Source organism: Geotrypetes seraphini, chromosome 13 (genome assembly GCF_902459505.1).
Source record: "Geotrypetes seraphini chromosome 13, aGeoSer1.1, whole genome shotgun sequence".
In the NCBI taxonomy this organism is placed as follows: domain Eukaryota; kingdom Metazoa; phylum Chordata; class Amphibia; order Gymnophiona; family Dermophiidae; genus Geotrypetes; species Geotrypetes seraphini.
In genome coordinates, this window is record NC_047096.1 from 36963196 (window position 1) to 36987014 (window position 23819).

General features: G+C 45.4%; 1 protein-coding gene and 3 non-coding genes across 5 annotated transcripts; all 4 read right to left on the minus strand.

Annotated features, from left to right (window-relative positions):
* Positions 1 to 355: 355 nt before the first annotated feature.
* Positions 356 to 23819, minus strand: HSPA8 (heat shock protein family A (Hsp70) member 8). 2 transcript variants are annotated; one of them, XM_033917800.1, is made up of 9 exons: positions 23665 to 23819; positions 22464 to 22673; positions 22179 to 22384; positions 21714 to 21866; positions 12817 to 13372; positions 4013 to 4215; positions 3736 to 3934; positions 965 to 1197; positions 356 to 742 (listed from the first exon to the last, which is right to left on the minus strand). In XM_033917800.1, exons 2-9 carry the CDS (start codon positions 22666 to 22668, stop codon positions 560 to 562), a joined length of 1938 nt encoding a protein of 645 aa, XP_033773691.1. In that variant the 5' UTR covers positions 22669 to 22673; positions 23665 to 23819; the 3' UTR covers positions 356 to 559. The 2 variants fall into 2 exon arrangements, with proteins under 2 accessions (XP_033773691.1, XP_033773692.1); XM_033917801.1 differs by lacking the exons at positions 356 to 742; positions 965 to 1197 and adding an exon at positions 1662 to 1680 and having other exon boundaries at positions 3684 to 3934.
* LOC117347927 lies at positions 817 to 910 on the minus strand. The gene has a single exon (XR_004536869.1). It is a non-coding gene; the product is annotated as a small nucleolar RNA SNORD14 (small nucleolar RNA).
* On the minus strand, positions 1582 to 1673 carry LOC117347928. The gene has a single exon (XR_004536870.1). It is a non-coding gene; the product is annotated as a small nucleolar RNA SNORD14 (small nucleolar RNA).
* On the minus strand, positions 21939 to 22028 carry LOC117347929. Its single transcript, XR_004536871.1, has one exon. It is a non-coding gene; the product is annotated as a small nucleolar RNA SNORD14 (small nucleolar RNA).

Here is a 23819-nt window from a genome sequence, read left to right on the forward strand (position 1 = left end):
ACAATATGCATAAACTTAATTTATGTACTGTCTCTAGGTTTTTCATGCATATTCACTGTTACCTGAAAACCTGTCTGGCAAGGGACTTCTCCATAACCAAGCAGATAAACACTGATGTACAAAAAGCTGTACTAACTCCCAGAATAGCATTAAAAAGAGCAACAAATCAAGAAGTTCTAAGCTTCTGTAAGACATTCACCTAGTTTATACATCACTTATAGGAGAGCCTTAGTTCAATTGTTCTTTAGAAGAAGAAATTGAACTATACTAAATCAACTGAGTGATTAAATGAAATGTCCTATTTCCAGCAGCCTGGCAATATAACTATTACTAGAATTGATGAATCCAACACAAGTGCCAATTAAATACTTTTATTTGCTAGGACTCAAAACTGTTACAGTATGAAGTGCAATGCTATTACCACCTTCTTCCTGTGCAGGTTTTCAAGTACTCAAAATGCCCAGAAATTAAACAGCAGCTCAACGAGTAAAGATCTTGGAATGGCTACTGGCCGAGTCCTTTACATTAAACAGGCAAATCTGGAACACATATCCTTATTTTAATCAACCTCTTCAATGGTTGGTCCACTTGATGAACCTGAAGGAGGAGCACCAGTGCCTGGGAATCCACCAGGCATACCACCAGGCATCCCACCAGCACTCTGGTATAGCTTTGTGATGATTGGATTGCATACTTTCTCCAATTCTTTCTGCTGATGCTCAAATTCATCCTTTTCAGCCGTCTGAAAAAGATAAAGTGCTTTAGATATAGTTCTTAACACCCACAATTACGAGATTACATCATAAGACAGCACTGTCGCTCAGACATCCAAGGAAGGTTCTAAACCATCATTAGTCTTGGACTTCTGGTGGAAACTACGAATGGCTTTGGAATATGTTCATCACAGCAACAATCTGCTTGGCCTATGCCCATCTACTAGCTGAACAGGACTATTGACATTTACCTGGTTCTTGTCTAGCCACCCGATGATCTCATTGCATTTGTCCAGTATTTTCTGCTTGTCCTCATCACTGATTTTACCCTGCAGCTTTTCATCTTCAACTGTTGCCTTCATGTTGAAGGCATAGGATTCTAGCGAGTTCTTGGAAGACACTTTGTCACGCTGCTTTTCATCCTCTGCTTTGTATTTCTCAGCCTCCTGAACCATACGTTCAATATCTTCCTTGCTTAGACGACCTGTGAACAAATTTGAATAAAGTGTTAGGAGGCAAACATACCAAGCTCAGCTAAGTCTAGTGGTTTCAAATTAGATCTTAGATAGCCAATTGGACATAAAGCAATAAAGCAGCTGCACTTCATTGCTTGGAAACTGGGTGTTAAAATTTACAGAATTTGCTGCATTTACCAAACATATTTAAGAGCAAATAAGACTCTGCCCAGCAAGTGTTTAACTTCTCTCAGAATACTAGCAATTCCATTTAATTGGTAGAATATTCCAACTATGGAAATTTAACAGCTTGGCATTAAATCTGTCAACTAGCACCATTTACAAAACCTACATGCAAATTAGATTGCCGTGGTTAATATTGAGGGCTAAAACTATTCTAGATCATGTTATGGTCGCTCAGACATCCAAGGAAGGTACTAAACCATCATTAGTCAGCTTCTGGTGGAAACTACGAATGGCTTTGGAATCAAATTCATCATAGCAACCATTATTTTTGGTTAAGTCTTGATTCCTGAAAAGTTTTTGGTGATTATGACAGGTACCAACTTGGTATGCTCAAATATGGTTTTGGTTTTACTGCATCACGTAAGAACTATGAGAAATAGACATTTTTATGTTTACTGACAATAAAATATATAGTCAAGTTTACGTTTCGCACAAGCGACTAAATGAAACAGAATTAAGTGTTTTGCTCCCGAGTTTCTTTTATATTCAGTGTCTGGTGCATCACGTTGTAGCATCCAACAATAGTCGGCAAGCATTGACGGATTCCAATTGCCCTGGTATCGTTTCTCCATCGTAGCTATGTCTTGATGAAACCTTTCACCGTGCTCGTCACTCACAGCACCGAGATTTGCGGGGAAGAAGTCCAAGTGTGAATGGAGGAAATGAATCTTGAGTGACATATTGCACTTCATTCTCTTGTATGCTTTGAGAAGTTTGTCTACCAGCTGAATGTAGTTTGGGGCTCTGTAATTGCCCAGAAAATTGTCAACAACGTCTTTCAAGGCTTTCCAGCCAATTTTTTCCAGCCCAACTAACAGATCTTCAAATCGCTTGTCACTCATAACATGTCTGATCTGGGGGCCAACAAAAATACCCTCTTTGATCTTGGCATCAGTTATTCTTGGGAACATCTGTCTTAAATAACGAAAACCTTCCCCTTCCTTGTTCATTGCTTTCACAAAATTCTTCATGAGTCCCAGTTTAATGTGAAGAGGAGGCAAAAATATCTTTGTCGGGTCAACAAGCGATTCATGTGCTACATTTTTCTGTCCTGGAACTAACTTTTTACGGAGTGGCCAGTTCTTTCTAGAATAGTGCGACTCTCTGTCTCGGCTGTCCCATTCGCAGATGAAACAGCAGTACTTTGTATAGCCAAGCTGCAGTCCTAGTAACAGAGCAACGACTTTGAGGTCTCCACAGATATTCCAGTTATACCTGGTATACTGGACATACTTTAGTAACATTTCCATATTCTCATATGTTTCTTTCATATGTGCTGCATAGCCAACAGGTACTGAAGGATAAACGTTGCCATTGTGCAACAGAACAGCTTTCAGGCTTAACATTGACGAATCAATGAAAAGACGCCACTCTTCCGGGTTGTGATCACAACCAAAGACCGAGAACAATCCTTCAATGTCACAACAGAAACAGAGACTGTCGACTTGTGCAAAAAATTTGGTTATATCATGATGCCGGTCTCGAAACACAGAAATTTTCGTACCTGGTGATAGCAAACACCATTCCTGCAGTCTCGAACCTAGCAGCTCAGCTTTTGCTTTTGACAGACCCAAATCTGACCAAATCGTTCAATTCGGACTGTGTTATCAGATGTGGATCGCCTGATGAGGATGGTTCAAAATCCGGGTCAATGTCACTGTTAGAACCCTGCACTGCAGTTTCTTCATCTGGTTCGTCTAAGGTCCAATCCTCTGGTGGTTTCGGAACTGGAAGACTCATGTGGCATGGGTCTCATTGCTGAAGGCAGATTAGGATATTCAATTGACTTCTTGTTTTTGGCAGAGAAACCAGACACATTAGTCAAACAGAAATAACAGTCCGTCACATGGTCTTTCTGTTCTCGCCATATCATCGGAACAGCAAATGGCATCGTCTTTCGAGTACCTCTGAGCCAGGCTCTCAGACTAACAGCACATGTCGCACAGCAAATGTGAGGCGCCCATTGCTTGTCTTGATCACCTATTTTGCAGCCAAAATACAGATGATAGGCTTTCTTTACAAGGGCAGTCATCGAACGTCTCTGAGGCGTAAGTGTATATTCCCCACAGATATAGCAGAATGTGTCGCGGCTGTTACGACACCGACGAGACATATTGCCCGACACCAAAACGTCTATAGCATCAAGCTTACTTACTGTTATATTGCTACAGCTACTATACTACTATACTTTACTATACTGATACTATATACACACACGCGGACTATCTATATTAACCAAATGAGCAGGATCGGTGTATGGAAGCCTTATCCTACCAATACCAGATAGTGGATCAAGTTAAACAATATGCACTTTAAGTTACCTTTGTCATTTGTGATTGTAATCTTGTTTTCCTTTCCAGTACTTTTGTCTACAGCAGACACATTGAGGATTCCATTGGCATCAATATCAAATGTTACTTCAATCTGTGGCACTCCACGTGGAGCCGGGGGAATACCTGTCAACTCAAACTTGCCCAGCAAGTTGTTATCCTTTGTCATTGCTCTTTCCCCTTCGAATACCTACAAAGATATTGTCATTTAACATTTCTTTTGAGTTATAATACTGATTTTCTGCAGTAGAGGCAAAGACAATGTTACCTGAATCAGAACACCAGGCTGGTTGTCAGAGTATGTTGTAAAGGTCTGCGTCTGCTTAGTTGGAATAGTTGTATTCCTTTTGATCAAGACAGTCATGACACCTCCAGCTGTTTCAATTCCCAGGGACAAGGGAGTGACATCCAACAGCAGCAGATCTTGTACATTTTCTGACTTGTCACCAGACAAGATAGCAGCTTGAACAGCTAGGAAACAAGACTTGATTCAGAATTAGTGTGCTATGAATGTTTGTCTAACATGAAAAGGTCTGGTTCCAACTTGTATGTTAAACTTATTGACACAATAGATAGAACATGTAGAGCAGCGATCTCAAACATGCGGCCCGCATGTGGCTCTCCAGGTTTTATTTGCGGCCCGCAGGCATCATTCTCTTCCTTTTGGAGCAGCAGCCGGCTTGTTCGCTCAAAGCCGCAGGTTGGTGGCTCCTTGCGCTATCCACTCCTGCATCGGAAGCCTCTGTCACATCAGAGAGGCTTCAGATGCAGGCACGGATCTCGCAAGGAGCTGCCACCTGCGGCTTTGAACGAACGAGCCGTCCAGACACGCTGCTGCTCCAGTGGCGTACCAAGGGGGGGGTGTCCACTGTTCTCCCTAGAGTGTGGCTCGTTTAGAGTAGTGGTGCCGAACCTGCTTCCCTTCCCTTCTCACTGCTGCCATCGGGGATCAGGCCGGCACCGTGTTCTTTGATCTCCCTGCTTCTCTTCCCTGCGGGGCCGACCAACTCTCACGGCCCAGCTGCCCGGAACCTCCTTTCCGATGTTAGAATTGATGTCGGGCGGCGAGAGTTGGTCGGCCCGGTGCAGAAGAGAAGCAGGGAGATCTGCCTGTTCCTGGTAGCAGCCTATTCTGTGGCAGCAGGGAGCCAGAAAAAAAAAAGCAAAAAAATGGGGCACAGAGAAAGGAGGGGGGACAGGGAACCAGAAACAAAGCAAAAAATGGGGCATGGAATCCGAGAAAGACAAACAGAAAGAAAGAAAAAGTTGGGGAGGGAATGAGGTCTGGAGGAGAGGAAGCATACAGGAGGCTGAAAGAAGGGAAGAAGTATTGGATGCCCAGTCAGAAGAATAAAATGCAACCAGAGACTGATGAAATTACCAAACAAAGGTAGGAAAATGATTTTATTTTCAATTTAGTGATTGAAATATGCCAGTTTTGAGAAAGAAAAGATATTGAACTTTAAATGTGAGTGCTGTAGAAAAAAATAGAGTACTTGGAGGGCCGCAGAAAAATAGTTAATATGTCTTATTAAAGAAATGACAATTTTGCATAAGGTAAACTTTAGTTTATATATCTTTCCTTTTAACTGTTAAAGGAAAGTTTTATAAACTATAAAGAGTTTTACCTCATGCAAAATTGTCATTTCTTTAATAAGACATTAACTATTTCTGCGGCCCTCCAAGTACCTACAAATCCAAAATGTGGCCCCGCAAAGGGTTTGAGACCACTGATGTAGAGTGTATATTAAAAAAGCTGCTATCAAAGTGCCAGTTCAGATATGATATTGGGTCTCATTTTACAAGCCAAGCTCTACTCATGTTGTGGCAGTTTGAAGACTAGTATTACATTGGCATTTGATGGCCATATGAATTTTGTGAAACAGCACAGTTACTTACTGTAACAGGTGTTATCCAGGGACAGCAGGCAACTATTCTCACAAGTGGGTGACATGATACAACGGAGCCCTGATGCGGACGCCTCACAAGCAGACTTGCTTTAAGAAACTCGAAGTTTAGTCGCCTGCGCGAGTGCCTTCCTGCCCGACAGAGGAAGCCAACCCAGGGAGGTGGGTCGGATGCGAGAATAGCTGCCTGCTGTCCCTGGATAACACCTGTTTGGTAAGTAACTGCTTCATCCCAGGACAAGCAGGCAGATATTCTCACAAGTGGGTGACCTCCAAGCTAACCAAAATGGGATGGTGGGAGATTTGGCAACTTAGAATAAATTTTGCAATACTGTTTGGCCAAACTGTCCATCCCGTCTGGAGAAAGTATCCAGATAATGAGAAGTGAAGGTATGAACTGAGGACCAAGTGGCAGCTTTACAAATTTCCTCAATAGATGGAGATCTGAGGAAAGCTACAGAAGCTGCCATCGCTCCGACCTTATGGGCTGTGACTTTACTGTGAAGAGGAAATCCAGCCTGGGCATAGCAGAATGAGATACAAGCCGCCATCCAATTGGAGATGGTACAATTTAGAAATAGGACGCCCCAATTTGTTTGGATCAAAGGAAACAAGAAGTTGAAGCAGTTCTGTGTGGTTTGGTGCGTTCCAAGTAGAAAGCTAAAGCACGTTTACAGTAGCTAAAGCACGTTTACAGTCCAGAGTATGAAGAGCTGATTCTCCAGGGTGAGAATGAGACTTTGGAAAACACTGGAAGAACAATGGATTGGTTGAGATGAAATTCCGAGACCACCTTAGGAAGGAACTTCAGATGAGTGCAAAGAACCACTTGTCATGGTGAAACACTGTAAAAGGTGGATTTGCAACCAAAAGCTTGAAGCTCACTGATGCGTCGAGCAGAAATGAGGCCAATGAGAAATACCACTTTCCAAGTGAGATACTTCAGATGAGCCTTGTCCATTGGTTCAAATGGAGGTTTCATCAGTTGAGTAAGAACAATTTTGAGGTCCCAAACCACTGGTGGTGGTTTGAGAGGATTGACATTGAAAAGTCGTTTCATGAATCTGGAAACCACAAGATGAGCAGAGAGGTTTCCCTTCAATAGGCTGATGGAAAGCAGCAATTGCACTAAGATGGACACGGATCGAAGTAGACTTGAGACCAGAATGAGAAAGGTGCAACAGATAGTCCAAAACAGAAGATAAGGAGGAACGTTGAGGCTCCTTATGAAGAGAAAAACACCAAGTAGAAAATCTAGTCCATTTTTGGCGATAGCATTGTCTAGTAATAGGCTTTCGTGAAGCTTCCATAACATCCCTCACAGATTGAGAAAACTGGAGGAGCTATGTTGAGGAGCCAAGCTGTCAGGTGTAGAGACTGTAGGTTGGGATGAAGCAGAGATCCCTGATGCTGTGTAAGCAGAGTGGGACAAACTGGTAGAAGGTATGGTTCCTGGCTGCTGAGTTGAAAGAGAAGGGAGTACTAGGGTTGCCTGGGCCACTGAGGAGCAACCAGAATCATGGTGGTATGATCGGACTTCAGCTTGACCAGTGTCTTTTGAATGAGAGGAAACTGAGAAATGCATATAGAAAGATTCATCTAGTCCAGAAGAAAAGTATCTGCCTCGAGGTGATGAGGAATGTAGATCCTGGAGCAGAACTGAAGCAGCTTGAAGTTGTGGGGGGCTGCAAAGAGATCTGAGGTGTTCCCCACAGAGGGAAGATGTGATGAAGGGGCATGGAATGGAGAGTCCATTCGTGCGGTTGTAGAAGACTCCTCAAGTTGTCTGCCAAGGCATTGTCCGCCCCCTGAATGTAGTGAGGAAGGTGTTGTGGTGAATTGCCCAATCCCAAATTTTCAGAGCTTCTTGACAGAGGGAGGCAGATCCCGTGCCACCCTGTTTTGTTGACATAATACATTGCGACTCAATTGTCTGTGCGAATGAGGACTAGTTGAGAAGCAGATGCTGAAAACCATTGAGCATTGAAAATTGCCCTTTGAGTTCCAGCAGATTGATGTGGCACTGACTATCCACACTGGTCCAATAGCCTTGAGTACGGAGACTATCTAGATGAGCCCCCCAAATGCAAGTTGAAAGAATCTGTTGTGAAAACCTGATGGGGGGGGCATGTGAAAAAGTAAGCCTCTGGATAGATAGGAAGAGAGCATCCACCAGCAAAGAGACTATCAGAGCAGGAGTGATCTGGATGTGTTGAGTCAGAGGGTTGGAACCTGCATCCATTGAGATGCCAGGGTCCACTGAGGAATTCTGAGGTAAAGTTTGGCAAAAGGAGTCACATGTACTGTGGAAGCCATGTGACCCAGAAGAACCATCATGTCTCACCGAGATGGACGGGCAAGAGGAGACTGATTGACAATGATGGAGAAGAGTCTCCAGATGTTGAGGAAGGAACACTCCTGAGTTGGATTGTATCCAGAACAGCTCTGATGAAGGGAAGAGTCTGAGAAGGTTGGACATGGGACTTCGGAAAGTTGATTTCAAATCCCAGACTCTGCAGGAAGCAGATAGTCTGCTGGGTTGCTAGGACAACTCCCTGAGTCATGGAATCCTTGATGAGCCAGTCGTCCAGGTAGGGAAACACCTAAAGACCATGGTTGAGCGCTGCGGCCACCACTACCAGGCACTTGAAGACTGTGGGTGATGAGGCCAGGCTGAAAGGGAGTACTCTGTACTGATAATGTAGATCTCCCACCTGAAATCTGAGGTATTGGTGGAAGGCTGAAAGGATAGGAATGAGAGTGTAGGCCTCCTTGAGATCCATTAGAGCATAACCAGTCGTTCTGCTTGAGGAGGGTATAAAGAGACTCCAGGGTCAACATGTGAAATTTCTCTGCCTAGGAATTTGAGCACCCTGAGATCCAAAATAGGTCGCAGATTGCCTGTCTTCTTCGGAACAAGGAAGTACTGGGAGTAAACTCCTTGTTCTGCTGAGCTAAAGGAACTGGCTCGATAGCTCGAAGCTGAAGCAAAGCTTGAGCTTCTTGAAGAAGGACTGTCTTGCCAGAGTTTGAAGGATACTCTTGGAGGATGTTGGAGGAACGTGATGGAACTGAAGAGTATCCCTCCCCGACAATGGAAAGGACCCAGAGGTCGGTAGTAAGTTGTCCATCGGTGGAAAAAATGGAGACAACCTCCGATAGGGTGAAAAATGGGAAAGGGCAGAATGACTTGGTTATGCTCTTTACTAAAGAGTCAAAAAGGCTGAGGAGCCTTAGGAGCAGCAGGCTTTTAACTTTTTCTGCGGATGTTGCCTCTTGACAGGCTGACAAATGGCAGGAGCCTGTTTAGGTGGAAAATGCCGTTGGTAAATTAGAGTTCACAGGCTTGCTCAGAATCATGGAGGGGAAAACTGGGGCGAACCCCAGAGGAAAAACCACCTCACAGCCCAATCATCGCATGGACAAGTAAACCAGAGGTTATATCAATTCATATATGTTTGTTGTGAAAAAACTACGGTTTACTATAGCTTATAATCAAAGAACTTAGGCAAACTTAGCTTGCAGCTTGCGAGTTCGACATGCATGTTTCGGTCCTGCCTCAGGGAACACAGGAAAAACCTTAAACTCATGCGAAGGGAGATTCTGAAAAGAAAAAGTTAAATTAATGCTTTATTCAAAACATGTTAAAAGAATATTCTTAAAGTCAAAAAGCGATTTAAATATAGCTATTGGCTAACAGGGAAAAAGACTCACCCGACAGAGGACTGTTGTCTCACATAGAAGCGTACAATGCGCAGTTTAACAGCTTTGAAAGGTGACCTGAGCGGAGAAACCGCCGAGATTTTAAAGGGCTCCAAAGACGTGATCACGTGACAGAAGCATGCGATGACGTCATACTGCATATGGGAGAACAGAAGGGACAAAACACTGAAGGGACAGAATTGAAAAAATGATTTACAGAAAAACGATTTGCCGAAAAAATAAGTCCTGTCGGGTGAGTCTTTTTCCCTGTTAGCCAATAGCTATATTTAAATTGCTTTTTGACTAAGAATATTCTTTTAACATGTTTTGAATAAAGCATTAATTCGTTTAACTTTTTTTCAGAATCTCCCTTCGCATGAGTGTTTAAGATTTTTCTTGTGTGTTCCCTGAGGCAGGACCGAAACATGCATGTCGGAACTCGCAAGCTGCAAGCTAAGTTTGCCTAAGTTCTTTGATTATAAGCTATAGTAAACCGTAGTTTTTTCACAACATAAAAACATATATGAATTGATATAACCTCTGGTTTACTTGTCCATGCAATGATTGGGCTGCGAGGTGGTTTTTCCTCTGGGGTTCGCCCCAGTTTTCCCCTCCATGATTCTGAGCAAGCCTGTGAACTCTGTTATATCATCCATATAATACTTTGAACAGGTCCACGGAGTGATTTTTCTTCAGTTCAACACTTGCATTTTTTCACTCCTGTTACATTGTCTGTAACTGGTCCCCTTTCCCATATTTGACTGGAGTTGGTAAATTAGAGGCGGGCATACAGGTCGAGAAGCTGGCTTCTGCTTGGGACTGAGAATGGATGCAAAAGACTTCTCATGGTCTGAAAGCTTCTTGGTGGCTGCCTCAAAGGACTCAGATCAGTGCCAGCTGGTCCTGCAGGTTAGGATCCATATCGATGGTACAGAGCCATGCCAAGATGCCGCATGGCCACCAAGCAAGCAGTAGCTTGAGCAGACAGCTCAAAAGCATCATAGGACTGAACAAGCTGCAGCCAGAGTTGGGCTAAGGATGCAAGAACTTCTTGATATTCAAAATGTGCTCAAGAAGCCAAATAAGGCATGAATTTAAAACTCAAAAGTAGGTGATGAAATGAAAATTGTAGTTGAGGACTCGAGATCATAGAGTTCTGGTAGATGCGACGACCAAACCTGTCCATCGTTTTACCTTCCCTTCCCGGCGGAACAGTGGCATAAACCTGAGAAGGGTGAGAACGCTTCAAAGAAGATTCGACCAGAAGGGATTGGTGAGACAATTGAGCGTGGTCAAATCCCTTATGATGAACAGTCCTGTATCTGGAATCCAATTTTCCTGGAACAGCTGGAATGGAATAAGAAGTTTCCAGACAGCGGACAAAGGTTTGATCCAAAAAGCTTGTGAAGAGGAAGCTTGAGGGAGATGCATAGTCTTGAGATACTCCTTGGAAAACTTGGAGCCAGTGTCAAGTTGAATATCTAGATCAGATGCCATTTGATGCAGAAAGGATGAAAAGGACAGCTGATCTGCCAAAGTCTGGCCTTGAGGGACTCGAGGCAGCATGCCCCAATGAAGAAGTCGATCTTGATGGGGAAGAGAACCCACTGGGTCTTCAAGATCCGGAAGCAGCATAGTCTAGGTATGCAGTGGGGAATATTGTAGAAAAGGCTGCTTCCGATTAGCCGAGGCATCTCTGGATGAATGCTTCGAAGAATGCCTCAATCGATGGTGCGAGCTGTGCCTGGAAGCAGGCCTCGACAATTCAGGAGTGGGTCCCTGCTGAAGCCCCCAAAGAATGGATAGGGCTTGAGGCAGTGGAACAAAGCAGAGGCTGTTGAGTGGAAGAACCTCGAATCACTCACAAAGACTCTGCTCCTTGCATCGAGTGCACGGGTTCCAACAGAGGCATGGGCAAAGACTCTGCTCCTTGCGATTCATGCTGAGATGCCAGACCAGACACTCGCAGAGACTCTGCTCCTTGCAGAGTGTGCATACAACTGAGGCACAGGAGGTGGCTTGACCTCGCGGGAGACCTCTGCATGTCCAGGCTGGATTTGTGAGAGAAGCTTCGGCCCCATGGTAAAGAGCTGAATGAATTGCTTCTCCAACAAGGTCTGGAACGAAGCCGGCAAGGATGAATCTGCGACTTCCAACGGGACCACCTGCACGGGCTTTGTGCTCTCTTAAGGCAGTGAGAGTGCTTGGACTTAGAAGCCTTGGGCACCTTAAGCACCACCGGGGGAATGGGCTGCTGTGCTACCTGACCTGAAGAGACAGAGGAAGGCACTGCAGCAGGCGTCGAAGACATAGCCGGTACAAACGAGGCAGGTTTGATGAGGCCTGGAGCAGAAGCTGTGGAAGCCTGGAGTGCATCGGACGATGTCGAAGCACCCCTCGATGAAAGCTCCATCGAGGACTCCATACCAAAAAGCTGCTCCCACAGGATGCAACGATGCTTGAAAGCACGAGGCTTAAGTGTTGCGCAAGGCTGGCACGATTTCGGGAGATGTTGAGGCCCGAGACACCAAAGACAGTGTCGATGAGGGTCCGTTAGGGATATCGCGCGCTGGCACTTGAAACACTTTTTAAAACTGGTTGCAGGCCGGGTCATAGGCTGAAAAAGCTCCCAGCAAGATCAAAGCTGCAGGGCTGCGGCCACGTGGCCTGCCCAGTCGAAGTGGAAGAAATTTTTTTTTTTTTTTTTTAAAAAGAAAACTGGTGATTGAGAAAAATAAACCCAAAACTGCAGACAATGGCACAAGTGAACAACACTTCATGCAGAGAGTCGAAGACTGACTTCTCGGCTCTGTGGAAAAGTAAGAACTGAGGAGATGCGCCTGATAGTCGGGCGGGAAGGTACTCGCGCATGTGAGATATGGGCGACTTGAAACTTCGAGTTTCTTCAAGCAAGTCCGCTTGTGAGGCGTCTGCATCAGGGCTCTGTTGGATCACGTCACCCACTTGTGAGAATACCTACCTGCTTGTCCTGGGATAACAGAATGTTTAAATTATTTGCAATTTAGACTTTACTTGGCACTTACAGGTTTACAGGATGGTGCTCCAATTTTTGCCCTCCCAAGAAAATTGTTGACTTCAGTGGAAAATTGCAGCTGCAGCAGCTTTTTTTGTGAGCTATCTGCTGTGGTCAACAGGCTAATCTATTAAGGTTACACTGCCATGAATGTCCCACATATTGCCCTATTTGTAGTGGAGGTTTGTGTGGCCAGCCTTTGGATGTTTCATTTCTCATGTACTTTAAAACAAGAAATACTGGCAGCAGGATAGAAACAGGAAGTACCGACAGCAGATCATGTTCTAAAAACAAATGTATGATCACATCTGATGTTCAGGCTTAGGAGCGCAACTCAACGTACATAATGTCAGCAATCTCTATAGAGACCTCATCTTTTAGATTTTAACAATCACATGCTGTTTTTTGCCATAAAGCTTGCTCAATTACCTGCACCATATGCTACAGCTTCATCAGGGTTTATACTTTTGTTGAGTTCCTTGCCATTGAAGAAGTCCTGCAGCAGTTTCTGGATCTTAGGAATACGTGTGGACCCACCAACCAGAACAATGTCATGGACCTGGGACTTGTCTAGCTTGGCATCACGGAGAGCCTTCTCCACTGGATCAAGGGTGCCTCGGAAGAGGTCTGCATTCAATTCTTCAAAACGGGCTCTTGTGATAGAGGTGTAGAAATCTATGCCTTCATAGAGGGAGTCAATTTCAATACTGGCCTGGGTGCTAGATGAAAGTGTACGCTTTGCACGCTCACAGGCAGTGCGGAGACGGCGAACAGCTCTCTTATTATCACTGATATCCTTCTTGTGCTTGCGCTTGAACTCTGCAACAAAGTGATTCACCATACGGTTGTCAAAGTCTTCCCCACCCAAATGGGTGTCACCTGCAGTGGACTTAACTTCAAAGATTCCATCTTCAATGGTTAAAATGGATACATCAAATGTGCCACCACCAAGGTCAAAAATCAGCACATTCCTTTCAGTTCCAACCTGGAGACAAAAAACCCCCTTGGCATTCAGTTATGTACACCAGCCATTAGCAACTATGTACTCATCAGAAAACAGCTTAAGTTACGGTAAGGTCTTTCAGATCTAGTTTTAGATTTTGCTAGTGTTAAGCCATAGTGAACTGCCAGTTTTACTAACTTGGAAAATGTTTAGTATAATAAACCACATTGTGCCAACTCCCTTATATAGTTGTATAGGTATGTTTTTAGCATTAATGCTAACACTGAAAAAGCACAGTTACTTACCGTAACAGGTGTTATCCAGGGACAGCAGGCAGATATTCTTGACTGATGGGTGACGGCACCAACGGAGCCCCAGTACGGACAATTTTAGAGTGATTGCACTCTAAGAACTTGGAAAGTTCTACCAGGCTGCACCGCGCACATGCGAGTGCCTTCCCGCCCGACGGAGGCGTGCGGTCCCCAGTTAGGATAAGCCAGCTAAGAAGCCAACCCGGGGAGGTGGGTGGGACGCAAGAATATCTGCCTGCTGTCCCTGGATAACACCTGTTATGGAAGTAACTGTGCTTTATCCCAGGACAAGCAGGCAGCATATTCTTGACTGATGGGTGACCTCCAAGCTAACAAAAAGAGGGATGGAGGGAAGGTTGGCCATTAGGAAAACAAATTTTGTAAAACAGATTGGCCGAAGTGTCCATCCCGTCTGGAGAAAGCGTCCAGACAATAATGAGATGTGAAAGTATGAACTGAGGACCAAGTAGCAGCCTTGCAGATTTCCTCAATAGGAGTGGAACGGAGGAAAGCTACAGATGCTGCCATAGCTCGAACTCTATGGGCCGTGACAGAACCTTCCAGTGTCAGTCCGGACTGAGCATAACAGAATGAAATGCATGCTGCAAGCCAATTGGACAACGTATGTTTAGAAACAGGACGTCCCAATTTATTTGGATCAAAGGACAGAAAGAGGTGATGATCTGTGGGGCTTAGTACGGTCTAAATAGTAAGCTAAAGCCTGCTTACAGTCCAAAGTATGCAGAGCCTGTTCTCCAGAATGAGTGAGGTTTCGGAAAGAAGATAGGCAGAACAATGGATTGGTTGAGATGGAATTCAGAGACAACCTTAGGGAGAAACTTTGGATGTGTACGCAGAACCACCTTGTCATGATGAAAGACTGTAAAAGGTGGATCCGCAACTAGTGTGTGGAGCTCACTGACCCTCCTGGCAGAGGTAAGAGCAATAAGGAAGACCACTTTCCAAGTGAGGAACTTGAAAGGAGCTGTAGCCAAAGGTTCAAACGGAGGCTTCATTAAGGTGGAGAGAACCACATTGAGATCCCAGACTACAGGAGGAGCCTTAAGAGGTTGTTTCACATTGAAAAGACCCCGCATGAATCTGGAAACCAAAGGATGAGCTGGGAGAAGTTTCCCATGAACTGGCTCATGAAAAGCAGCAATAGCACTGAGGTGGACTCTGATGGAAGTAGACTTGAGACCAGAGTCAGACAAAGAAAGTAGTCTTAACAAGGTCTCCACTGCAAGGGAAGTGGGATCATGATGAAGACACCAGGAAAAAAAACAGTGTCCACTTCTGATGGTAACATTGCAGAGTGGCCGGTTTCCTGGAAGCATCCAGAATAGAACGAACGGGCTGAGATAGAAGAGGATCAGTTGAATTCAGCTCGAGAGATACCAAGCTGTCGGGTGCAGAGACTGGAGGTTGGGATGCAGAAGGGTCTCCTGATGCTGTGTAAGCAGAGAAGGAAACAGTGGAAGAATAGGCTCCCTGAAACTGAGTTGAAGTAGAAGGGAGAACCAATGTTGCCTGGGCCACCGTGGAGCGATGAGAATCATGGTGGCTTGTTCCCTCTGGAGCTTGAACAAGGTTCGTAACATGAGAGGCAGAGGAGGGAAAGCATACAGGAACAGATTGGACCAATCTAGGAGAAATGCATCCATTGCCAGATGGTGAGCAGAGTAGAGTCTGGAGCAGAAGAGGGGCAGCTGATGATTGTGAGGAGCTGCAAAGAGGTCTATCTGAGGAGTGCCCCATTGAGCGAAAATGGACTGTAGAGTCAAAGGATTGAGAGTCCACTCGTGAGGTTGGAGAATTCTGCTGAGATTGTCCGCTAAAGAATTCTGCTCTCCCTGAATGTAGATAGCTTTCAGGAATAATTGGTGATCTGTGGCCCAAGACCAAATCCTCTGGGCTTCCTGACACAAAAGGCGAGAGCCTGTCCCACCCAGTTTGTTGATGTAGTACATCACAACTTGATTGTCTGTGCACAGTAGTAGAACTTGAGGAAAGAGAAGATGTTGGAAAGCCTTGAGGGCATAAAACATCGCTCTGAGTTCCAGGAAATTGATGTGATGCTTCTTTTCCTGGGCTGTCCAAAGGCCTTGAGTTTGGAACTCGTTCAAATGAGCTCCCCATGCATAAGGGGAGGTGTCGGTGGTGATGACTAGTTGAGGAGGTAGATGGAACAGAAGAGAGATTGGAGGATATCAACCACCATTGCAGAGACTGACAAAGAGATGCCACAAAAGTGCCGTGAGCAAGGATCCGTCGCTTGGGACCACTGGGTAGCTAAGGTCCATTGAGGAGTGCGCAGGTGAAGACGTGTGAAGGAGGTGACATGAACTGTCGAGGCCATGTGACCCAAGAGTATCATCATTTGCTTGGCAGAGATGGAATGTTGTGGAAGCACCTGCTGACAGATATTGAAGAGCCTGAAGGTGTTTGGATGGCAGGAACCTCTCATGAGGACAGTATCCAGGACCGCTCCTATGAATTGAAGTCTGAGTGGGGATGAGATGGGATTTGGGTAGATTGATCTCTAACCCCAGGAGTTGCAGAAAAGGATGGTGTGGTTGGTGGCCCAGAGCACTGTCTGAGAGGAAGTGGCCTTGATCAACCAATCATCCAGGTAAGGAAAAACCTGCAGGTGGCGAGAGCTTAGAAAAGCAGCCACCACAATCAGACATTTGGTGAACTCTTTGAGAGGAGGCAAGACCGAAGGGTAGCACCTTGTATTGGTAATGACAGTGATTGATCATGAAGCGGAGGTACTGTCTGGATTCCAGAGTGCCCGGAATATGGGTATATGCCTCTTTGAGATCGAGGGAGCATAGCCAGTCGCCTTGATTGAGAAGAGGGTAAAGAGTGGCTAGAGAAAGCATCCTGAATTTTTCTTTGACTAAGCATTTGTTGAGATCGCGAAGATCGAGAATGGGTCTGAGATCTCCTGGTTTTTTGGGGACCAGAAAGTAACGGGAGTAGAATCCCTGCCCCTTTTGATCTAGAGGAACTTCCTCTATGGCGTTCAGAAGGAGGAGGGATTGAACCTCCTGAAGAAGGAGGGAAGACTGAGGAGTGTTCAAAGCAGACTCTTGGCAGACTTTGTGCAGGAAGAGTCTGAAAGTTGAGAGAGTAGCCGTGGCGGCTCATGTTGAGGACCCACTGATCAGAGGTGATAATTTCAGAACGGCTGATGAAGAAAGTAAGACGACCTCCTATGGGTTGGGGAAGATGGGCAGATGGTAGAACACTGGCTATGCCCTGGAAAACAAAGTCAAAAGGGTTGGGTACACTTCTGCGGTGGAGGAGGCTTCACCTGTTGCTGCTGTGCTGGCCTAGGAGTTTGCCGTTGCTGCTGGTGCTGATGACTAGGCTGTTGAGGAGCTGGTGGTAAAGGACGAAACGGCGTTGGTAGGCCGATTGCTGCCGAAAAGGCTGGGTAGGTGGGGTTTTCTTTTTGGTTTTTAGAAGAGTATCCCAGCGAGTTTCATGGGCAGATAATTTTTGAGTGGTGGAGTCCATGGATTCTCCAAAAAGCTCATCACCTAGGCATGGAGCATTAGCCAGGCGATCCTGATGGTTAACATCAAGCTCTGAGACTGAGCCATGCCAGACGACGCATGGCAACAGACATGGCTGTGGCTCTGGAGGTCAATTCGAATGTATTGTAGATCGAACGGACCAGGAACTTCCGAAGCTGGAGAAGAGAAAGAACATTGTCGAAAAGCAGATCTCTTGCGCTCAGGGAGGTACTTCTCAAAAGCAGAGAGATCCTGAATGAGGTGCTTTAAGTAAAGAAAAATGAAAAGCATAATTTCCTGATCTATTAGCCAACATAGCATTTTGATATAATCTTTTGCCAAATTTATCCATGGCCTTTCCTTCTCTGCCAGGAGGGACTGAAGCGTATACACTAGCTCCTGCAGACTTCTTAAGTGTGGATTCCACTAAGAGACTTGTGTGGAAGTTGAGGCTTGTCGAAGCCAGGAATGGGGATGACTTTATACAAGGAGTCCAATTTGTGAGGAGCTCCTGGGATAGTCAGAGGCGTCTCCAGATTTTTATAAAAAGTCTTATCAAAATATCGTGGAGGGGCAGTTTGAGAAATTCCCTTGGAGGCTGGTCAAAGTCCAGTGCATCAAGGAATGCTTTGGATTTTTTGGACTCAGCCTCCAAGGGAATAGAAAGATTCACACATCTCTTTAAGAAAGAGGTGAAAGTAGAATCCGGCTTAGAGGAGGGATCTGGGACAGACGGATCCTCTTCACCAGACGAACACTCACCCTCAGAGAGAAGAGGTTCTTCGGAGTCACCCCACAGATCAGGATCCCTAATTTGGGAACTGCAATCCTGAGACTCCGGTGTGAAGGGTTCAAGGTGTCGGGTTTTGCGTACCAACTTACCCGACCTCAAAGAAGCGGTACCAGGAGATGTTAAAGGCTGTATTGGAGCCAAAGTTTGGATAGCCTGATGTAGAGCTCTCGGTTCCGGTGCCAGAACTGGCATGGAGACAGAGGAAGCAGAATGTACCGGTACCGACAAAGTGGACGCGGACAATAGAGGCTGCTCCACTGTCGGTACCGGCAGCTCAGACCGGATCGGGACTGGAAGGTTTGGTGCCAATAGAGCAGGAAGTAGCTGTTGCAACTGCTCTTTAAGTTGCACCTGTAGGACGGCAGCAATTCGCTCGTCCAGCGAAGGCACCGGTACTGCTTTTTTCTTCTGCGGTACCTGTGGTGCCGCTAGATGCCCTGAGGATGAGGAGCCTGAGGGACTCACCTCAATAGGGGCGGTGTGCTTCCACGGGCGCCTCGAGGTCGGCAGGACTGGGCTCGCTGCTACAGAGACCGGAGGACGCTCCAGCGGGGAAGGCTTCTTAGCCGGCTTACCTGATGGTTGCGACGCAGGCGCGATGTCGAAGAGGTGGGTGCCGACTGAGATGAGGCCGATGTCAGTGTCGATGCCACAGGGTCAGACATATCAGCACCAAACAGCAATCGTTGCTGAATCTGACGGTTTTTCAAAGTCTGTTTTTTTTTATGTGGCACAGCGGGTGCAGGTGGAAGCCCGATGATTTGGACCCAGGCACTGTAAGCACCAGTTGTGCGGGTCGGTCAGAGAAATGGGCTGTGCACACCGCTGGCACTTCTTAAACCCGGGTTGGGGGGGCATGAAAGTAAAAACGGCTTCTGCCAAATTGAAGGCCGAGGCCTCGATGGTGGCAACATGCCCCGCTGGGGCGAACCGAAAAAAATCAAAGGTTTTTTTTTTTTTGAAAAACAAGAATGAATAAGAAAAAAAGAAATATTTCCTCACAGGGTTTTTGCGAGTGGGAAAGGCGATACAAAAAAAATATTTTCAACAGCCGTTGAAAAGGACGCATCTTCTTAGCTCCGCTGAAACTAAGAAATTGGGGATGCACGCCTCTGTTGGGCGGGAAGGCGTGCGCGGTGCGGCCTGCTAGAACTTTCCAAGTTCTTAGAGTGCAATCACTCTAAAATTGTCCGTACCGGGGCTCCGTCGGTGCCGTCACCCATCAGTCAAGAATATGCTGCCTGCTTGTCCTGGGAAAATACAAAACACTGCACACTAGCCATAGGGCCACTGTATAAACCAGATCTGTCCTGCTATGAGGAATTAAGTTTTGACCCTGAAGCCTATTCAAGCTTTTATGCTCCTATGTGGAACATTAACTGAAGCCAAAGACTAGTTTTAACTTCAAATGGAAAGCTGCACCCCAGTTGTGTCTGCATATATTTTACACATGTAACAGGTACACTTAAGTGTCTTGAATTTGATGTACTGCCTTTGTGGTACAACCAAAGTTTTAAAAATTTTGAACTCACAAAAAAATACAAGTCTTAAAAGGCAAAATTCCTCTTTTCACAGGTTACATGAAAGGGGCTGAAATATGCTGTACTGTATTTTCACTCATACCGCGCACCCATGTAAAACGCGCACACGGGTATAGTGTGCGGGAAACTAATTTATGTAAATAAATTTTTATATACTGCGCACACCTGTATACCGTGCATGCCGCCCCGACTCTCCCGTCGCTGCCCAACTCTCCTTTAACCCTTGAAGTCCTGTCCCCACCCTGAAAGCCTGATGCCCCCCTGATGTCAGATTCACCCCCCGCAGGACTGCTCGCACCCCCACCCTGAAGGACCGCTCGCACCCCCACAGCCTTCCCACCCCCCCCCATCATGTAGAAGCTGCCTACCGTCGTCCTGCTGCTTCCTCTGCTGGCGGTCCTGCCCCTTCCGGCGGTCCCACCCTTTGACGTCAGAGAAAGGGCGGGACCGCCGGAAGAGGAAGCAGCAGGATGATGGTAGGCTGTTTCTACATGATGGGGAGTGGGGAGGCTGTGGGGGTGCGGGTGCATGTTAGAGCGTGAGTGGTCCTGCGGGGTGAATCTGACGTCAGGGGGGGAACTATGTAAAAAAAAGGGGCTAACGTGCTCACACGTATAACGCGCACAGTTATGCACGGTTTGTAAAATCATGTATAATGCGCGCGTTGTGTGAAAATGGTAGTCGACTGCATCAGGAGTTACATATTTACAGTGGGTTCAAGCATAAGTCTAAAGGAGGGGAGAAAAACTAGTGAGGTCAAGATAATTGCAACAATTCAATTCAACAGCTGAAAGCTCTGAAAGAATGGAGAGGAGCAGGCAAAGCTTGGTAGAAACCAAATGCACTAGACCTAAAGCTATATTGGACAAGAGCTTAGAACTGTCATGTTTAACTAGATTTTGTATCAGATACAGGGCTCCTTTTATCAAGACGCGCTATGGGGCTAGTGGACATTTCATCACACGCTAACCCCCGTGGCAGTCTAAAATCCTAACACCTCGTCAATGGAGGCGTTGGGTACTAGCGCGGCAGGCTTTAATGTGCGGTATTCTGCGCATTAAACTGTTACCGTGCCTCTGTAAAAGGACCCCACAGATTATCCTTAAACTTGTATCTAAGCCTTAACAAGTTCACACTAAATCCATCTCAATTTAGGGAGAGCTCATTAAAAAACAGCTTTAGAAAGTTATACGAGACATTACCCAGGAAGCCTGGTTTATGCCCAAATCTTAGCTAGCATGGTAACATAAGCCCTATAGCTGCTATTTCATATACAGCCAGCCTGCCGGGTTAATAGGTTCTGTGGTTTTTAAACTGTTAAGTTCAATTTGTATGGAACTCAGAACCTAATATTCTTCCCATCTTCAACCCCTCTTGCATCTTTCTGTCCATCCCACTGTTCCCGCACCACCACTTCCAACATTACTCCCTTTCATCTCTTCCCTACTCCTCTCCCACCACCATGTCCAATAATGTTCTCCCCCTCCTATGCTCAATTCTTTCTCCATCTCCCCATGTGCACCATCTTTCCCTCTTGACACCCAATTCACCCTTTCTATTCCCTCCCCCCACCACCATCTTTCCCTCCATTCTTCACATTATAGCCATGCTCCTCTCCCCTCATGTGTCTTAATTTCATGCCTCTCCCCCGGTATGTGCCTCCCTCCTCCTTCCAGCATCAGTCATGTCCCTACACAAAGCTGCTGGCAGTGGCTCCTACATGTGTCCTGTGGCTGAGCAGGAGTCTTCCCTCTGATGTCAGAGGAAACATCTCCCACATCAGAGCGAAGATTTCTGGCTCAGCTGCAGGACGCGAGTAGGAGCTGCTGTTGGTGGCTTTGTGAAGAGAAATAACTGTGGCTGGAAAGAGGGAGCCGATTAGAAATAAACACCCACTGGAGGGAAATGTACTTTGGACAGAGAATGGAGGCAGAGAGGGGTATGTTGAGACACCAAATGTAGAGCAGGAACTCTGTTCTTAAGTAAGAGTCCAACATAAGTCGGATGTTTATGGGGGGACTACCTGTACTGGCATAAGGCTGATAAACCTAAATTAAGTCAATGAATGAAGAATTTGATGAAAATGACTAGGTAGCTTGATGCCATGTTATAGGTTAACTTCACCCATAATAGCTAGATAACTGAAGTGTGCATACCTACCTATAAATCAAGTGTGTGTGGGGGGAATAAAGACATCTCAATCCATAAACTTACCTTTTTGTCTAAGCCATATGCAATAGCAGCAGCTGTAGGCTCGTTGATTATACGTAGCACATTAAGACCAGCAATGGTACCGGCATCTTTTGTAGCCTGACGCTGAGAATCATTGAAGTAAGCTGGGACAGTGACAACAGCATTGGTGACAGACTGGAAGTAAAAATTAGTAGTTAAAAACCTCCTGCCAAGCTACTTAAGTTTTTAGATTAAGTCATTAAGTGGTCACTCAGACATCCAAGGAAGGTACTAACCAACACATTTAAGTTCTGGTGGAAACTACGAATGGCTTTGGAATCAAATTCATCAAAGTGACCATACACAAGTTTTACAAGTCTGCCAGTAGGTGGCAGTAATAGAAGTTAAAAGTTGCAGCCATTTTGTGATACTGAACATTCAAATGAAGTATTCAGACACTGCTGCAGCTACATGCAGAATACATTACAAATATAAGAGTTAACATACCTTGCCAAGGTATGCTTCTGCAATTTCCTTCATCTTTGTTAAAACCATAGATGATATTTCCTCTGGGTAAAAAGACTTGCATTCTCCTTTATAGTCCACTTGAACTTTTGGTCTTCCTCCATCATTTACAACAGTGAAGGGCCAATGTTTCATATCAGACTGCACAACGTTATCATCAAATCTACGACCAATCAAGCGTTTTGCATCTAAACAAACAAAACTTTTATTACTATGAGCTCAATCTACATTCTTGTCCGACTAGTTATGTTAAAAACATTCACTTACCAAATACTGTGTTTGTGGGGTTCATTGCAACCTGGTTTTTTGCAGCATCACCGATCAGTCTTTCTGTGTCCGTAAAAGCAACATAGCTTGGGGTGGTCCTGTTCCCTTGGTCATTAGCAATAATTTCAACTTTGCCATGTTGAAACACACCCACACAGGAATATGTGGTGCCAAGATCTATACCAACTGCTGGTCCCTTAGACATTATACCTACAACACATGTAATATTAGTTATTTAAACAGCAGTTAACGTCTTGCCCCTAAAGACAAACACCATAGTCATAAAACTCAGGTTAAGTAATCTTAGTTTATATGCCAGTTCACTCACCGTTTTAAACATGCAAAAAAAGCCTCAATACCTACTGATCCGTGTCCACCACCTTTATTTTAAGCCCACCAAACCCGATTGCATTTTTAAAACAGACGAAAAAAACTCCCACTAACCGATTAAGAAATGAAAATTATCTTTTGCGTTTAATATTACCGCCGAGCTTACGTTACGGCCAAGAGCCAGTGGCGTTACTTACAACCAGGCTCAATACCCATACAGTAGCGTGCATGATCAGCCACGTGGACTACAAGGCTTCCACCCAGACAGGTCTTTCCGCTTAGAATAATCTTGCTAAGGTGGAGCACCATCACACCGCTATTGTAAACCCAACACCTTGCACTAGTCTCCTCCCCGGGATACAGCGCCCTTAAGTGACTCAGACACACGAGTACTCAACAGCGGACAATGGGCACGGGCACGGGCCCGCGCCTGACGCATCAACTCCGATAGGCTAACGGAAAGCCCACCCCCCGCCCACGCTACCGGCTTTCCTTACAAAGATTACACCGCAACAAAGACTGTTTTTCGAGCAGCTACTTTCGGAACGGCGTTACATTAATTTAACGCTTATATATCGTATTAGATATAAATAATAAGGGGAGGGGTGCAAAAAAAATAATACAAGGAAACTAATGGACAATGTACCTCAACGATTAACACATTTTTATTTCCCGCGGTCCCTCGTATTAGTTACTCTCTTCTAAGAAGCTTTATACATATTGCACGCTATAAACCATTTTATCAAGCGTAGCGTTAAATTTAATAGCTTTCATCTATAACCGTGCTTGTCTCATGATCATTAGCACGATCTTTTCTCTAACGCTCCACGTTCTGCTTTAAATATATAAGGTTCAGTTATTAAACATCTACCTGAATTTCGGTGAACAGCTATCAAGAAGGACGAAAGCTGTTCTCGGTCTCCGTATCACCGCTGCCGTTCGAATGAGAACGAACTTGCCGGCCCGTTCGCTTTTATATCACAGGGGAACGTTCCAGAACGGAACTGCTGCGTCACCGTCCTTAAG

Bases quoted from the DNA above. Each gene is read 5' to 3' on its own strand.
- HSPA8 (XM_033917800.1), bottom strand. From the start codon at position 22,668: ATGTCTAAGGGACCAGCAGTTGGTATAGATCTTGGCACCACATATTCC. The intron at 13,373-21,713 runs GTAAGTTTATGG...TTTTGTCTCCAG, and splicing joins CATATGGCTTAGACAAAAAG to GTTGGAACTGAAAGGAATGT. The intron at 1,198-3,735 runs GTAACTTAAAGT...ATTTGTTCACAG, and splicing joins TACAATCACAAATGACAAAG to GTCGTCTAAGCAAGGAAGAT.